The 16,687-nt window shown below is 62.3% G+C and overlaps 3 protein-coding genes across 4 annotated transcripts in view; 1 reads left to right on the forward strand and 2 right to left on the reverse strand.

The window, feature by feature from the left end:
* Positions 1-1,571, forward strand: part of POLR2E (polymerase (RNA) II (DNA directed) polypeptide E, 25kDa) — a 14,440-nt gene extending 12,869 nt beyond the window's left edge. The window contains exon 8 of the mRNA XM_008588016.1: positions 703-1,571. The gene's annotated coding sequence lies outside the window, so the exon portion shown is untranslated. The remainder of the gene's footprint in view (positions 1-702) is intronic.
* On the reverse strand, positions 967-14,674 carry HMHA1 (histocompatibility (minor) HA-1). 2 transcript variants are annotated; one of them, XM_008588014.1, is made up of 23 exons: positions 14,569-14,674; positions 13,276-13,606; positions 10,325-10,468; positions 10,021-10,105; positions 9,867-9,939; positions 9,607-9,673; positions 9,348-9,485; positions 9,184-9,248; positions 8,860-8,970; positions 8,705-8,785; positions 6,678-6,866; positions 6,302-6,439; positions 6,023-6,213; positions 5,809-5,933; positions 5,641-5,724; positions 5,382-5,486; positions 5,101-5,273; positions 4,470-4,658; positions 4,248-4,385; positions 3,533-3,759; positions 3,243-3,453; positions 2,375-2,483; positions 967-1,979 (listed from the first exon to the last, which is right to left on the reverse strand). In XM_008588014.1, exons 1-23 carry the CDS (start codon positions 14,656-14,658, stop codon positions 1,609-1,611), a joined length of 3,435 nt encoding a protein of 1,144 aa, XP_008586236.1. In that variant the 5' UTR covers positions 14,659-14,674; the 3' UTR covers positions 967-1,608. The 2 variants fall into 2 exon arrangements, with proteins under 2 accessions (XP_008586236.1, XP_008586235.1); XM_008588013.1 differs by lacking the exons at positions 13,276-13,606; positions 14,569-14,674 and adding an exon at positions 11,663-11,732.
* Positions 14,675-16,040: 1,366 nt separating this feature from the next.
* Positions 16,041-16,687, reverse strand: part of ABCA7 (ATP-binding cassette, sub-family A (ABC1), member 7) — an 18,312-nt gene continuing 17,665 nt past the window's right edge. The window contains 2 exon segments of the mRNA XM_008588017.1: positions 16,041-16,305; positions 16,405-16,645. Of these exon segments, the coding sequence (XP_008586239.1) occupies positions 16,159-16,305; positions 16,405-16,645 (388 nt within the window). The 3' untranslated portion in view covers positions 16,041-16,158.

Below are 16,687 nucleotides of genomic sequence, written 5' to 3' on the forward strand. Positions count from 1 at the left end.
GGGGGGGGGGGGGGGTCAGACAGCACTTTTCGGCTTTGTGGGCCAGACGTCCTGTTGCAGTTCCTCAAGTCTGCCGTGGTGGCACGCCACACATAAAGGGTGGGCCTGCCTGGGGGCTAGGAGACCTTTGTTTACTAAAACCAACACTGAGCTGTAAGTAGCTGCAAATGTCTCCTTTTGATTCTTTTTTAGAAAGCTCCTGCAGGTGAGAGTGAGGGGAGGAGAGGGCCTGCATGTGGTGGCTGTGTATCTGAGCCTAGGGTCTCCTGCAGGTTTTGGTGGCTGCTTTTCAACAGGAAGGGAAGGGCCCTCTTCCTCTAGTTGCTTTTATCATGAGAGGCTGTGAATTCTGGCTAATTCTCCTGCACGGAAGGAAAAGCTGGCCTCTTTTCTGCTGAGTAGGCCTGTGGGATTCCTTAGGATCTTTGCCTCTGGGTTAGGCGTGGGCAGGGCCCCCAGGGGCCACCCTGTCCAAGTGAGGGACAGTGGAGCAGACTCACCTTTTCCACACGGAGGATTAAGACGTGGCCACTACCCTCCTGAGGCTTTTCCGTTTAAATAAATTAAAACTAAATACATTTCAAATGTAGTTCTGGGGCTGGCCGGGGAGCTCAGTTAGAGCATGGAGCTCATAATACCAAGGTCCAGGGTTAGGGTCCCAGTACCGATTAGCAACCAAAATAACTATAAAATAAAATGCAGGTCTGCAGGCACAGTGGCCACATTTCCAGAGCTTGGTGGTCACATAGGGACCTCACAGATGGAGAACGTGCCCGTCATCTGAACAGTCTGGACAACCCTGAGCTGTGAGCTTATATGAAACGGTCATTTGACGTGGAATGTCTGCACAGCGGGGCTCAGGCTCCTCACTGGGCCCTTTGGCAAGTGAGGAAGCCCAGGAGACGCTGAAGGGGCCTCTGTCTCCCTCCGCAACCCCTTCCAGGGCTGCCACCGCCACAGAGCACAAACATAATAAAAACTTTATTGTAAGCAAAATAAATGTGCATGTCACAAAACTATATCATGACCCGTGAGAGACTTCACCGTGTACCTAAACTCCAGGTGTCTAAACCTGGTTTTCTGGAGAAGGGAGTGTCCTGAAGCTGGTGTCCCATAGCCCAGGAGGCTGCGCCAAAGTCCAGCCACCACCCCCACCTCCGCCGCTTCCAGAATGGCCTTTCACCCTGACACTGTGTCCACTCCAAGCAACATGAGGACCAGAAAGCAGGGCAGAGCTTGCCACCAAATGCTGAGTGGGGACAAAGTCACCCCATTCACAGCCCTGTGGACGCCAACAGGAAGGCCAGGGTGACTTCACAAGAGAGCAGAGTTCCTCCAGCTCAGCAGAGCTGGGTGTGGGAGCGCAGGCAGACCCCATAGCCTTGCCGTCCCACGCTCCTGGAAGCTTCCAGGAGGAGGCACCAGCGTTGCCCTCCCAGCTGGGTGGCATGGAGGAGGGATCCCCTGCAAACAGGAGCATCCAAGTCCAGGCTCTCTTGCAATGACCCCAGAACAGACAACACGCTGGTCTATGCCGCTGACCCCGGGACAGCCCAGGGGGACAAAAGCCAGCAGGAGAGAAGCCAGTAATGGTTCCCGATCACCGCCTCAGACAAATGCCGGCCGCCTCTCCCAGCGAGTGCCCACCGCGATCCTCCCGCCGCGGAGCCTCATGGTGGGCAGCCAGACCTGCGCCACGTTGTTGGACTGGTTGGTGTTATACGCCGAGAGCTGCTGGGCGGGGGCGGGGCCCTGGCCCTCCCCATCCTCATCCTCGTCCTCGTCCTCGTCCTCCCCAGCCATGGCCCCCAGGTGCTCCTCACTGCCACTGCAGCTGCGGGGACCCTCCTCCAGGCTGGCCTCGCTCTCCTGCTTCTCCAGGAACCTCAGGTGCTGCAGGGCGCTAGCCCCTGATGAAGACAGCAGGTCAGAGGCCTCCTCCAGCTCTGAGTCAGAATCATTGGAAGCAACTTGGGATTCTGGGAAAGACAGAGATAGAGAAACACAAGAGAGACGGACAGAGGTGTCCCGTGACCAGAAGGGAGACCCGGGGTCGGCCGCATTAGCCACTGTGAGTCCAACCCCACCTGACCCAAGCTCTGTCTCTTGGAAACCACGCACCCACGGTGAAGCACTTAGCCTGGCCTGGCGCCTGGCACCAACAGCCACCACACACGCAGGCGTCACGTCCACATTCAAGTTGCCCACTTCTCAACAGATTAAAGGAAAACAAATGGACAGTTGACAAATATGGTCTCCGTGGCAGACAAAATCCACAAGACATGCAGCTTCCGGGCCCCGCGAAGTGGCCACGCTGTTGTGTATGTACAGCCCTGGCTGGCGTGACCTGGTGGTGGTGGCCACCCGTGCTCACCTCGACCCTCGTCCTCCGCCTCCTCCTGCAGGGGGTAGGCAGCCCCCTCGCCTGCCTCCAGGTACGGCACCTGGACGACCACCTCTGCCCGCTGGTTGGACGACCCATCCTGCACGGCAGAAGAGAGGTCAGGGAGGGGCGGGGGCTCTGTTTTCTGTGTGGTAAATTACCAATTACACAAAACCAGAGAAATGATGAACACCCACTACTGCTGAGGTTGTGACTACACCAGCTCTCCCGAAGGTCAGCTCTTAACAGGAGCCACAACTGTTCCAACCCCGGAACCGCCCTGGGAATTCTCCTGAGAGCTCTTCCTGCGGGAGAACACTCTGGCCAAAGAGGCCAAGCCCCAGGTGGACACCAACGTTGGAGCTGCAGCAGCCACTGTCCTGAGTTGCACCCCAGGCTGCCAACCTTCAGGTCTGGCCTCCTGGGCTCCCACGTGGGCAGGAGGGGGAACCCAGGAACCTGCTGCCCCTAAACACAAGGGGTGACAGAGAGAGAGAGGAGATGGATAAAGAAACACAACAAGAACTTGAAAACAGGAGAAAGGAGCAAGATACTGTTAGGAAAGGAAACGAACACAACTTGAAGAAATGAAAGCGGGAGGCGGTGAAGTTAGAACCCAGCGGCTGGGTAAAGTGGCAGAGTGGGCCAGGCTGAGCCAGCGCAGATGGTGCTGCAAGCGCGGGGATGGGCACAGGAAAGGGGCAGGGGGTGGCTGCAAGGCCTTTGCAGGGACCGGGACTCTGCCCCAAACTCTACTTAAAAGACGAGTCACAGGCCTCCCCTAACTGCCCTGTCCAAACCCCAAGCATGTTCATCCCTGCCCCGAGTGCACAGCCCTGTGTGGGACCGACGCCCTCACCTGGCCCCCAGGTGCCTCGTCAGGATCCTCCTCAAAGACCAGGCCATAGTGGACGATGAGGGTCTCAATGACGCGGGCCTGGTGGGGGTAGTCCACTAGGGAGGAGAGGGACACGGTGGCCTCGGTGGGCCGCGGCCGCAGCAGCGTGGGCCCGAACACGATGCCCAGGTTCCCGGGGGTCATCTTGTTGTCCTGCTCCACCTCCACGATCCTGAGGGGTAGGGAGGGGGCAGCGTGGCGTGAATGGCCCGGGGACGTCCGCCACCCTCGCCCCACCCGCCGGCCCTCACCTGCGCAGGTGCCGCAGCAGGTACTGCAGCGTGGCTCGGTTCTCGGGCGGCAGGTCGCGCAGGAGCTCCCGCAGCCGGCCAGCCATGGCCGCGGCTGCCACCTCGCTCTCGGAGCCGTCCTGCCGGCCTCGGCTCAGCGCCTTGGCCTCAGCCTCTGCCTTCAGGCTGTCCTTGGCCAGCCCCACGAGCGCGTGGTACAGGCGGAAGGAGATGAGTGGCTCGGGCAGCTGCGGACATCAGAACGGGGAGGGTCAGTGGGCCTGGCTGCCACGGCCACGTGCCAGCCACGCCCACCCGGCTTGATTCAGACCCGCCCCCATTACAGCCTCAGCCCCTCCTGCCAAAGCGCTGGCCACGCCCCACCACGTTCAGACCCCCTGCAGTGTAGCGCCTGTTCCTGACCCAACCCAGCATCAGACCCGCTCCTGCCATGGCCACGCCCCAGCCTCAGCCCCACCCCTGCCGAGCACGGGCCACGCCCCCTCCTATACGGCCACGCCCAGTCAAGCTCCGCCCCCACCCAGAGCAGAGTGGTTCCCAAGGCCCCAGCCCAGCATTACACCTGCACCTGCTATTGCCACGCGCCTGGCCCAGCACCACCACTCTTGCCTACTGCTGGTCCCGCTCATCGCGTTCTGGCCACGCCCCACCCAGCATTGCACATGCCCGCGCCACCCCTCCCCCAGGCGCTAGCTCTGGGCTCGGCCCTTCTAACCTGGCGCAGGTAGAGCTTGAGGACATTGCTGATGTCGTGGGGCGGGGCCTGGGACAGCTCCACCAGCTCCTTGCCGTTCTCAAAGGCCTGGCACAGTTTCTCCACGCGCGTCTTCACCCCGTTGACCCGGTAGATGCCCTGCGGGGGCAGTGGTCAGCCTTGGCCAGGGCCCTCCAACCCTCCGGTACCTGCCCCATGACTGAAGCCCCTCCACATCCCCACCTTGGTGCGCAGTGCCCGTCGCTCGATCTCGCAGACGCACTTCTTGACGATGAAGGGTACCCCGTCGGGGGTGCCTTGGGCAGCCTGGCAGAAGTCCTGGCCAAAGAGCTGCAGACGGCCCTGCAGCTTCTTGTGGCCACACTGAATGGCCAGGGTCTCCAGACACTTCTTGTGGCAGGCCAGGCAGCACTGGGGGCGGGCACAGAGTGAGCCCCGGACCCCTCCCTGATGCCCAGGCTCCACTTCCAGCCCTCCTCACTGAAGCCCCTCGTAAGCCCTCCACAGCAGCTTCCAAAAACAGCCAGGCTGTGGCTCCCACTTGCTTTCGCCTCTCGTGGATGGCAGGTGCTGCTCAGGCCCACCACTCTGGCCTCCTCTCCTTCCAGCCCCCGTGTTTTCCTGCCCCAGCCCCAGGGCCTCTGCACTGGCTGTGCCCTCTGCCTGGGACTCTCTCCCTCTGATGCCCTTGGGGTGCTTTTCACCCTCCAGGTCTCCGTCCAGCCAGAGAGCCCTCCCCACCCCCTCTTCACTGCCAAACGCTCCAGTTTGCTCCCCACATTTGCTCCCCGCTCTGGGCTGGGACCTCTCTGAGCGTGCACAGGCCGGCAGGTGCGCAGCCGTCCCCCCTCACCTCCTCGCACTCGGCACCCTGGAAGTAGACGTAGCTGTTACACTCGCGACACTTGGCGGGCGTGCGGAGCTTCCGGAGCCGGTGGGTGCGCGCTGCCTTGGACAGCCCCACGTGGCGGAAGGGCCCACTGGGCATGGCAACCGGCAGCTCAGGGGCCATGCTGTTGAGGTCAGCTGGGGGCAGAACAGGCGGCCAGTGTCACTGAGACAGGTCGGGGCCAGGCCAATGAGACCGTGTCCAAACCCTCTACTCTCCCCACACCTGGGTCAGCGGACCCTCACCCTGCTCAAAGGCTGAAGCCTCCGTGCCAACCGCCTGGTCCACCAGCTCCTCGCTGGATGACATGGTGCCGCTCGACGATGTCCGCTCGAACTTCTTGAAGTCCCCTGAGCAGGAAACAGAGCTGTCAGACACTCCGAGCCAGGAGGGACCAGGCTGCAGGCCCAGCTGTACACTCCATCACTCCAGCGTGGAAGTGCCACTGAGACCTGGGAGGAGTGACAGCTCCCTGGCCCCAGCCAGCCGGGGAGGCCCCTTCACCTGAGCCAGCGCCAGGGTCCAGACCAATGTCGGAGTCTGCGATCGAGATTGGCCACGACTTGTGCACCTGGTGTCCTCGCCCACCTGCAGAAGGAGGCATCTCTGGTGAAGGGCTGAGGCAGGCTACAGGGAGCTAGCGCCCACCCCTGGCCGCCGTCAGGCACTCACCCCTGCGCTCCTTGGCAGGCGCCCCCTCATTGGGCCCCCCTTCCTTTGGGGGGCTGCCGGCGACATCTGCCCCCGCCGCATCGCCAACATTAAAGCTGCCCTTCCGGGCGCGCATGACCGGGGACCTGGTGGGAGGAAGAGCAAGGAGGTGGGGTGGTGATGGGGGTCACGGAGGCACCCTTACACCCCCCACCCCTTGCACAGCTGTGCATACGAGGCATTGGTGGAGATGTGCGGCTCAAAGTCGTAGTGCACGTCAGGTTCCTCCCCGCGCTGCAGCTGGCGCACGTGGGAGGCGTACTGCTGGCCTGGGTCATAGAGCTTGCTGCTCTCACACAGCATCTGGAAGTGCACAGGCAGTGGCGCTGTCTGCATGTGCATCATCTGATAGTAAGAGATGGTGGCCTGTGCGCGGGCGGGCACAGATGATGGCAGGGTCAGCAGGTCGCAGGGGCTGCTGCCCCGCCCCCGTAGCTGCAGTCCCGGCACGCACCGACTTGATGGTCTGGTCACTCTGCCGGATGACCTCCTGGATCTGCCGCAGCGCTGTCACCTTGGTGTCCTCCAGCTCCTGCTTCTGCGTCTTGGCATCCGCCACACATGTGCGATATGTGGCCATGGCTTCCTCTGCCTTGGGGGGTGGGGGGGACACAAGGAGGCCTCAGCCCTCAGGGCATTGCCAGGCCTCACACAGAAACCTCAGGGGTAAGCCAGGCAGGAAATGGCGGGAGGGACATTCCTGGCAGGAGGCGTGGCCCAGGCAAAGGCCTGGAGGTGGGAAATCCCACACAGTGCATCAGGAGAGGCCACCCCTGGGTCTCATCCTCGGGGATGCTCTGCTGCCCCCCCCCCCCCCCCCCTGCCCTCACCTTGTTCCTGGCCTCCTCCTCCAGCCGCCGCCGCTTGTCCAAGGTCTTGGAGGCTGCACCGCCTGCCCCAGGCCCAATACCCGCCTGCTCCTCCTCAGCCTTGGCCATCAGGAAGTGGGCCTTGTCATGGTCCTCACAGCGCTGAACGTAGCCCTGCTTGGCCTTGCGCAGATTGGACTCTGCCTCTTGCTGAGGGCGTGGGAGTGAGACCAGTTCCAAACCTGCCTGGACTGGGCCTCCCCAGCTCCTCACTCCCTTCCCTCCCCTATCAGCACCCACATGTCTGGTGCCAAGATCCCACAGCCCAGTCGTGCAAGCAACCTCCCTGCCCAGTGACCGACAGCAGAAGAGTGGGAGGCAACACTTGCAGTAGTTCATTCGAGGAATGGGCATCTGGTGTGCCCATTTTACAGCTTGGGAAACTGAGGCACAGCTAAGTTCCAAGCAGAGGCCCAAACGGCCTCGTCCACTGACACCCACACTGACTAGCAGGAGCAGGCTGCAGTCTTGAGCCCGTCTCCTTCATTTCCACTCTCACAGATGAGAACAGAGAGGCTAGGCTGTCCAGGAAGGATGCCAGGCACCTTCAGAGTTGGCAGGAAGGGCACTTAGTCAAAAATCAGTAGGCTGGGCCGGCCCGGTGGCACACTGCGCTAGTGCGCCGCTTGGGAAGCGCGGCAGCGCTCCCGTCGAGGGTTCGGATCCCACATACAGACCGGTTCCCGCTCACTGGCTGAGCGAGGCGCGGGGGCAACACCGAGGGTTGCGATCCCGTTGCCGGTCCCGGTCTGGTACAGGGGCGACACTGAGGGTTGCGAACCGTTGCCAGACACGGAAAAAGACAAAAAAAAAAAAAAAAATCAGTAGGCTTTCGTGGGGGGGCACACCTCACTGCATACGTCATCAGTGACTTAAAGAACCAATACAAGTACTAGGAGAGACCATGGGAGAATTTTTTAAAATAACCCCAGTGTGGGAAGGCCTTTCAATGTATGACACAAAACTCAGAAACTATAAAAGACTGCTACTAACAATCACGGGGTTTCTACCTGGCAAAGCAGGTTATAGGTAAAATCAAAATTCAAACAATAAACTGGGAAGGGGGACCTGTAATTTACATCATTGAAAGCTAGATTCTCTTATATGTAAAGAGCTCTGACAAATCAATAATAAGCCACTGGTCAATCCAAAGCGAGCAAAGGATGCAAACCAAGAGTTCACAGAAGAGGAAAAGCACGGCTGTGGCATGGGAGGGTGGTTCCTACACTCACACCCCTTGACTCAGCCATTCCCTTTTGGGCACTGAACCCTCACAAGTTCTCGAGATGGGGCACAAGCTCATCACAGCAATGGTATTTGTAACAGCAACAGCTCAGCAACAACCAAAATGATCATCCATACAGATTTAGGGACATAAGCTACACAGCCTCTACAGCTGAGCCTTGTGCAGTCAAAAAAAAAAAGAACGAGGTGGCTTCAATGTGGACTGATATGGGGCAAGCCTGTCCACACGGAGATGAGTGTTAAAAGCCAGGAGCGGAACAGGGCATTCAGTGAGCTGTCATCAAGCATACAAAAGTGGGGAGACGTGTTGTATTTGGTGGTATTTGTCAGTATACGCTGTACGGAGACAGGCGAGGGCTTGTCATCAAAGACTCTGCTAACATAGCTAAACAGCAAACAAAAAGACACTAGTGCCTTTTAAACAACCCGAAAGAGAAGCAAGAAAAGAATAATAGGGAGGAACTTGGAGCATGCACCAGGCCTAACAGACTGAGCCTCAGCCTCCCTCCAGCCCGGGGACCCGCTCCTTGCGAGCACAGGAGACACCATTCCCCCGCTTTTCTGATATGTACTGGTGGAGGCCTGGGTGCTCCCTTGCACAGCTGGGGGTGGTGGGGCTGGTGCATGTTTGAGCAAGGCCCCCCAGCCCCACGAATGTGCAGGAGGCTGGCGAGGGCACACGCTGCAGAGCCTGCGCCAAGGCCGGCTGTCCCACCCCTGCCCACCCCACCCACTGGCCCTACCAGCTTTCTCTGCGCACGGTGCCAGGATTCCTTGATCTCCTTCCTACGCTTCTCGTGCTCAAGCCTCCGCAGGGTCAGGGGCTGGGGCGAGACAGGCCATGAGTGGGGACCCCAGCGACACCCCTGCCCAGCCCACTCTCCCGGGCACTGCCCACCTGCATAAAGGTCTGGGTCTGCAGTGTGCCCACTGCCTGTACCATGCTGTGGCCAAACTCCAGGTCCTGTTCCAGGGCCAGCGAGTAGATGGACAGGAGGGCCATGTGTGGCTGTGGGGGCAGGGCAGGTGGTCACCACGGTGGAGAGGCATCGGGACAGGGGGCGGCCCCAGCAGCCCGAGCCCACCACCTCTTTCAGTCCCTGCATGCCACTGTTAGCTTCCGTGGTATAGAGGGGCAGCCCCTGCCCTTGGGCCACTCCCGCAGGGGCTGAGACCCACACCCAGGCCGAGGGACCCCCACACATGCCTGCCCGGCCCCCACCTCCTGCATGACGCTCTGTCTGCAGTTGTGGACGATCTTCTGCAGGCCTTTGGCAAACTCCATCTCTGCAAGCCGGGAGGGATGTGAGGTGTGGGGGCAAGGCCTTCCCCACCCACACAGACCCCCAGCCGCCAGATCCCACCTGCTGGGATCCCAGCCCTCACCCAGCGTGGTCCGCTTCTCCAGGTAGCCAATGAGGTCCTTCATGTACTTGGCCATGTTCTTGGCGTACTGCAGTGCGACATCAACTCCGCCCTCGCAGCGCTGCAGCAGCTTGTCCACCTCCTCGGGGGGCGGGCAGCCTGCGGGGTGCCTGCTCAGCCCCAGCCCTCCACCACCCACCCATCATTCAGCCTTTCCACCCAGCTCCGCCCCAGCCTCCGCCACGCACCCACCACTCACAGGCTGCCCCTGGAGACTCACCTGCTTCGCTGTCCTCAGCGCTAGGTGGGGTGCCCTCACTGCCCTGGGTATATAGGTTCTCCATGGACTGTATAGGAAGGAGACACAGGTGAGACCCTGCTGGATTCCCACCCCGCAGGAGACAGTCACTGTCCCCCTGGACAGAGAGGGACATCGAAGTCCACAGAGAAAGCAGAGTGACTCGCCATGTTCTGCAGACCTGACCCCATGCAGCATCCAGGACCTGAATGCAGGGCTGCACCTGTCCCACCTCTACTCACCTGGCTAGGATCCCCAGGAGGAACTGCCAGGAGGGTGCTGCTGTCCACTTCACCCATGAGGAACTCGGACACACTGCAGGGCCAAGAGTCAGCACCAAGAGGCACATGGGCACCCACCTTCTCCCACCCCCGCCCCGCAGGCTCCCACGCTCACGTGCTGCTGAAGGACACCGCGATCGTCTCCAGAGCCTTCTCAAACTCCCTCTTGTCCGACTCATTGTTGCACTCGTAATGGAAGGCTGGGGGTCAGAGACAAGGACAAGGCAGTTGGCCCACTCTGGGAGGTGACTGACTGTCCCTGCAACTAGCCGATGGAGCCCATAGCCCAGAGGGAGCATCGGGAAGCAATTGCGTCCATCAAACTCCTATGCATCCTTCAAAACCCACTTCAAACATCCTCTCCTCCAGGAAGCCCTCCCACGCAGAGAGCCCTTGTTGCCTTGTACCAAATGACTGACCTTTGACCTTGGCAATGAGGGTGCCGGCAGCCGTGAGTGTCTCCACAGTGTTCAGCAGTGGGTACTTGGAGATGACCTGGCGCATTACACGGAGGGCCTCACCCAGGCACTCGTGGGCCAGTGGTCGGCGGGCCTCGAGGAAGTCTGCTGGGCAGAGCCAGTGTGAGCAGGGGGGTGGGGCCCTGTCCCAGGGAAAGTCTGTCCTCCTCAGAGTTCCTGTCCCCAGATGGGGAAATTAAGGCAGAGATGGGACAGGGCAGCTGCTGGAGGCTCACTGTGAGACCTCAATAGTACACTGTCCTTCTCTGGACTTCTGGTCAGGACAGCAAAGTGAACTCCCACTTGTCCTTTATGCTGCGGTCATGGGACCCTTCCTCCACGTAGCCCACCTGGCCCCTTCCTGCCCTAATTCCTCAGGATTGCTCAAGGCCCAGTCCAGCTCTCTTCCTGCCCTGCCTGCTTGGGAACTGGGCTCTGAGCAAACCCCATTAGCTCACTTTCCCCTGGCAGCCACCCCAAGAGTTAGGCAATGTCATCGCCCCCATTTTGCAGATGAGAAAACCAAGGCACAGAGAGGGGAAGTCATTTCTCAACAATCACACAGCTTTTCCAGCTATATTAGCTCTGTGGGGGGTGTGGGAATGTCAGGCAGAAGGAACCTGCCTGACTTTATCTCCAGGGCAATGGGGAGCCATAGAAGGTGTTAGAGCAAAGGAGGATAATGGTCAGATCTGCCCGTTGGAACGTGGCTTTAAATACCCTCTTTGAACGTTCTTAATTGGAGGAAACAGAAAATAAAGCGGCGTGTGGGCAAAGCACACACCATCTACCAAAACCACAGCATTACATAGAAGAGGGATGTCCAGAGACAGTGAGACCTGGGAGCGTGCGAACAGCTGCGACACCTTCTTACCCTCTGTGCCGCATAGAGGATGCTCAAAAAGCTAAGAAAACCTAAAAACAGGTGGCCTGTCCCTTTTTGCAGCCCCCCACCAAGCCCACCTGAGCTCGTATTTGCAGCCCGAATCCATGGCCTCCACAAGGGGGCGGGAAGGGGCTTCAGGAATCCAGGGAAGCCGGCTGGGGAAGGGCAGGGCCACGGCCCTTCCCCCGGACATTCCTTCTGAGCACCCCGCCCCTCACGTCGCCCGGGCCCGGGTCACCAAGGTCCCTGAAACACCCCCACCAGGGAGGCCGATGGCAGGTGGGACACCTAGGAAGCCCGGCGATACCCGGCTTGGCACGGCCAAGGCAGACGCGCGGCCACCTCCGAAGGGGCTGAGAGCCACGTGCTCCTGGCCGGACTGAGGGACCCCGTGCCCCTCACTGTTCCCTCACCTTGGCGCCCCACGCGGCAGCGCACTGGGACCTCGTCCAGCGCCGGGTGCACCGTCCCGCAGATACACATGGCGTGGCCGTCGGGACGCGGGGACCATGAACGTGTGGGACGAGGTGGGTTTCTAGTGTCTGGATAGCGGCTAAACCGGCTCTGGCCGGTCCGGAGACCCCGCCCCCACTGAGGGAGACCCCGCCCCGGTGTCCCCTTCGCCCTGACCGGGGTCCTCGGCTCCCCAGTCAGAGCGCAGGATTCCCAGACCTGAGGCGGCGCCACTCGAGGTGGGAGGGGTCGAAAGCAGGAGGGGAAACTGAGGCCTGGAGCCGAAACCCAGGGCGGTAGGCAGCCCTGAGCATGGACCTCGGCGTCCGTGTACTGCTGTGCCGACTGCGCGGGGGTCCCACAACAATCACAACCAGCTGGGGACATCAGGACAGTTAGAGCAGCCCTGCGGGCCGGGTCATCCTCGCCCCATTCTACAGACACGCACCTGAGGCCTAGAGAGCAGGGCGGCCGGCCCAGGCCCTCACAGCGGGGCTGCGGTGGCACCGGGACCAAACCGGGCCACTCCCCCAACCCCCTGCAAGACGCCCAAGGACTGAGCCCGCCCAGACTGGGCCTCCAAGGAAGCCCAGGGATCGGAAAGGAACCGAGATTAGAGTTTCCCCAGGAAACCTGCTCCAGCCTCCGCCCCAGGGACCAGATAACCCCGGAGCTCCCATCTCTGTGAGCAGGAGCCGGGCCTCTGCCCAGAGTCCCCCATGAGCACCCAGAGTCCCCCATGAGCGCCCGGAGGCACAGAGGCTGCCTCGGAGGCCGAGGTCGGGTCCCTGTTCCAGCCCCTCCCCGGCTGGAGAGCTCGCTGGGGCCTCGGTTTTGTCATCTGCAAAACGGGCCGCTGGGGGGAGCGGGTCACAGTGCCAGGCCGGGCCCTGGCACAGTGGGGGCTGAAGGCGGCACACGAGGTGCTGTGCCCGCCCCTGCTGGAGGTGCCCGCCTGGCTGCCAGGGACAAACAGGAAGCGGATGAAAATAACTCGGCAGGAAGCAGGGCTGTCAGCAGCCGCGTGGAGGAGAAAACGGAACTGCCAGCCGACGGGCTGCCCACTGCCAGCACCCAGGCACCTTCCACTGCCCTCCCTCGTCTGTCCTCTCTCCACCCGGACCTCAGCCTCCCTCCAGTCCGTGCTGTTCCAAAACGCACATCCGACTCCATCCAGCCTCTGCTCTAACGCCTTCTATGGCTCCCCATTGCCCTCAGGATAACGTCCCGGATCCTTCTGCCTGGTGTTCTCATCTCTTAGTCCTCATCACCCACCTCAGAAGCCAGCGGCACCCCACACCTCTGCCCTCCACTGCACGCTCCATGTCCATGTTTCTGAACCTGTGCACACAGCACTCCCTGCGCTTCAGTGTCTTTCCCTCCGGGTTGCCACCAAACTCCTACACATCCCTCAGAACCTTGGCTGTCATGGCCCCTTCCACGCAGCCCTCCCGCAATCCCCTTCTGAGCCTGCCAAGTCCCTCCCTCCCTCCTTCCTTGACCCCTCAGGGCTGGGGATACTGTGCCCGGCTCTGCCTTCCACGCCGACCCGGGTGTCCCCGTTGGCTCTCACCTTCACGCAACACACACTCCTTGAGTTTCTCGAGGCCCTCGGCAAAGCGGGCCACGTCGGCCAGCAGGTGGGAGATATCCTCGACGGCATCGAGGCTGGGCCCCTCGGTAGGCAGCTCAGCGGGGCTGGCTGCGGTCAGTGGGCTCCGGTGGCCCCGGCCTAGTGTCCAGGAGGCAGCACCAGACAGCGGGAAGCCGGCCGCGCTGGCGTGGCGGCTCAGGCTGGTGGGCCGCTTGAGTGTGCCAGTGGCCTTGGCACCCAAGGATGTGGCTGGTGGCTCCAGGCCGGGTCCGGGGAATACTGCATCAGGCCCTTCTTTCCTGGGCAGCTCCTGGGAGGATGGGCGGAGCTTGTAAACGGGGTGCTCCAGCCCGGACACTGCCTCAGTTTCTCCAGAAACAAAGTGGAGCTCTGGAGGGTCTTCAGCCTGATCCCACAGGGGTCAAAGGCCAGAGGTCATAGGGCTGAGATTTGGTACCGTGCTCCCCCCTCCACCTGTTACCCAACATCCTCTTCCCTAGAGCTTTCACAAACAACCGTCCCTGCCCAAACCACAGCCAGGGGCGGGGCCTGCGGTGAGCGCGGAGGAGGGGGCACCCCACTTCCTGGTGGGGGTTGGGAGGGCCAAGAGAGGGTCTTCCGCCCTTGTATCACCCCTCAGGCTCTTGCAGAAACACTGCTGTCCGGTGGACACCTCTGATGATTCCTATACCCTAAGGGCCCTGCACACCCTTGAGTTTCATGGACACTCCAGGCCTTGTAGGCAGACACCTCCAAGCTGTGTGGACACCCCCAAGTGTCATAGACACCCCTAAGCTTCATAGACGTCCAGTGGCCCGTACCCCATGGATCCCATTAGAGGACCTACTGCCTTATAAGCCTTCAACCCGAAGGCCATCCTACAACCCTACCGTCTTCTCAACGGCTCCCAGAGCCCCCAAACTGCCTGAGCCCCCATCCTGTAAGTCCCAAGCCAGACGTTCTCCCCACCCCAACCCCCTTCCTACCCAGTCCCTGGGCCCTGGCCCTTGATGAAATGCAGGGACACGGTGGCCACTCAGAAGGATCCCTACCATGAGCCGAACGCCAAGGTCCTGGCCTTTCCTCTGTAGCCCCTGCAGTCCAGCTCGGTAGGGGCTGTAGCTGGTGCGGGCCCCCCGCCGGCGGCCCAGCATGGTGCGGCCGGGCCTCTGCCCCGCTGGCCCCGAGCACAGGACGCGCCCCTGTCCCCCTGCGGCTAGGTGTCGGTCCCACGTCCCCGCCCGCTCTGCGCTCCCTGCAGGGCTCACTCACCCCCGAGGGCTGTGGGCTGGGGCTTCCCGCCCGGTTCTTTTTCGATATAGAAGGGGTTTTCATGAGCTCCCGTTTCTTCCTGGAGAACATGGTGGGCCTGGGGCCCGGTGGCCCGAGAGGCGCGGGCTGGGGTCGAGCAGGTTGGGGGGTCTCAGCAGCGCAGCTCCCGGTGCTGGCCGCCTCAGGACCACATTGGCGACAGCCACCCCCTCCCCAGCTGTCAGGCCCACGTGACAAGCCCGGCCCTCATTGGCGGCCCTCCCCCCACAGGAAAAGGCGTCCGGAGGCAGCGACGCAGACCCGGGCCCCGCCCCCGGCCTCAGCCTGCCGCTCCGCAGAGTGGGCGCGAAGGTGAGGCCGCAGGGCCCGCCCAGGGAGCCCCGCGCCCGCGCCAGTGGTGGGCACGGCGGGCACACGGCGGCGACTGCAGGGGCGCAGGCCCGCACTCGGACACCCAGGCGCGACCAGGAGTACGCAGACACGCGTGCACGATGACACACAGGACACGGACTATCACAGATGAAACGGAGGACCCGGAGCTTCCAACTCGGACCCCGGACACACACGCCCGCCCAGTGCCGCCCGCTGTGCCTCCTTTGGTCCCCTCCCCTGTAGACCTCGGCAGGGCCAGGCTGGGCAGGTAGGCGGCGAGGCGACCCTGCTCTGTCCTGCAGCCCCGTGCCTGCTCGGGCTGTGGCTCGGCTTCACCCCCACCTCCCATCCTACCTTCCAGGGACACACGCGCTGACCACCGGACGTGCTTAGCAGCAGGACGCAGACACAGAGGCGCTGATAACACGCCTACGGCCACGTCGGATCTGTGCGCTGTACAGATGCCAGCCTCCCTCGACCCTCCACAAACCCCCTCCCGCCCTGAGCCCTCTTTCCTCCCAATCCCCAAACCCAACCCCCTTATCCTCCACAATGACCCCCCTCCACTGACCCCGGGCGGGAGGGGCGGATCTCCGAGGCACAGGGAACGCAGGCGGCAACCCCCTGTGCCAAATCCCGCTCTCCAGGCCCGGGCCCAGCTGCAAACCCAGCCCAGAAGCCCCTCGAAGACTTTCTCCCCCTACTCATGGCTCTGAGAGCCGGATCAGGGGGTGAGGGCGGGCGGGCTGGTGGGTGAACTTCTGTGCTCCAGGACACAGAGCTCCTCTAACATGCCCGGGACATTTCCGAGCCAGGCACTCACAGGCACCGCCCTTAGGCACCAGACCCGTGTGGGCACGCAGGGGCGGGGGTAGGGGTGACCAGGCTCTCCTGAAGCCTCACACTCGCACGCCCACTCTCGGGCTCACCACAGAGGCATCTAGAGCTGGGGATGCAGACGGCTGTGCACGTGTCCTCACCTAAGCCTTACAAACACTTCTCTGTGCGCGAACCCGCGCACGCACATTCTGCGTGCAAAGGACCTGTGTCCAGACACGTGTGCACACAGCCTGGCGCATGGACACACACGCACACGCTCCCACCATCACGGCTTCTCGACAGCCTTCTCTTTATTTCCTTTGGGGCAGCGGCTCCCGCACCCTCTACCCACCCTTTGCCACCTCCAGGGCTCCCATCGGCCCTGCAGGGGAGGAAGTCTCAGAGCACAGTCTCCGCAGTGCTGGGGTCATCCAGAAACCTGCTGATGCGTTTGGGGCGCTGCGGACCCGGCGCGGGGTCCACCCCCATTCCTGCCTCCTCCTCGTCCTCGTCCTCCCCCTGGTCCTTGGAGAAGTACAGGAACACCTGGCGGGTGGGCGGCCCACAGGCGACAGGAGGGGTGGTCAGCTCACGAGCCGGGCCCGCAGCCGCTGTCCCCCGGCCCCGCCCAGGCGCCGCAGTCACCTCCTCCAGCGTGGTCTGACTCACGGAGAAGTCCTCCACGCCGAGCTCCGCCCCGTGTGCCGCCAGCTCTCCAAAGACGCGCGCCAGAGTGCAGCGCCCTCCCGGCGGCAGCTGGAAGCGCAGGCGGCCGCCGTGCGCCTCGCGCAGCTCGGCCCCCGGGAACGCCGCCGCCACGAAGGCCGCCGCTGGCTCGGGCCGTCGAGCGGGCACCCGCAGCGTCAGCGTGTGGCCGGCCCCGAATCTGCAGTGGACGGGTCCGGGTCTGCCGGCCACGCCCACGCCA

Source organism: Galeopterus variegatus, unplaced genomic scaffold (genome assembly GCF_000696425.1).
Source record: "Galeopterus variegatus unplaced genomic scaffold, G_variegatus-3.0.2 Scaffold4632, whole genome shotgun sequence".
Classification (NCBI taxonomy): domain Eukaryota; kingdom Metazoa; phylum Chordata; class Mammalia; order Dermoptera; family Cynocephalidae; genus Galeopterus; species Galeopterus variegatus.

Coding starts and splice junctions, on each gene's coding strand:
- HMHA1 (XM_008588014.1), bottom strand. CDS start 14,658: ATGTTCTCCAGGAAGAAACGGGAGCTCATGAAAACCCCTTCTATATCG. Junction 9,249..9,347: donor GGAGAAGCGGACCACGCTGG/GTGAGGGCTGGG, acceptor CCCGGCTTGCAG/AGATGGAGTTTGCCAAAGGC. Junction 4,386..4,469: donor GACGGGCACTGCGCACCAAG/GTGGGGATGTGG, acceptor CTGCCCCCGCAG/GGCATCTACCGGGTCAACGG.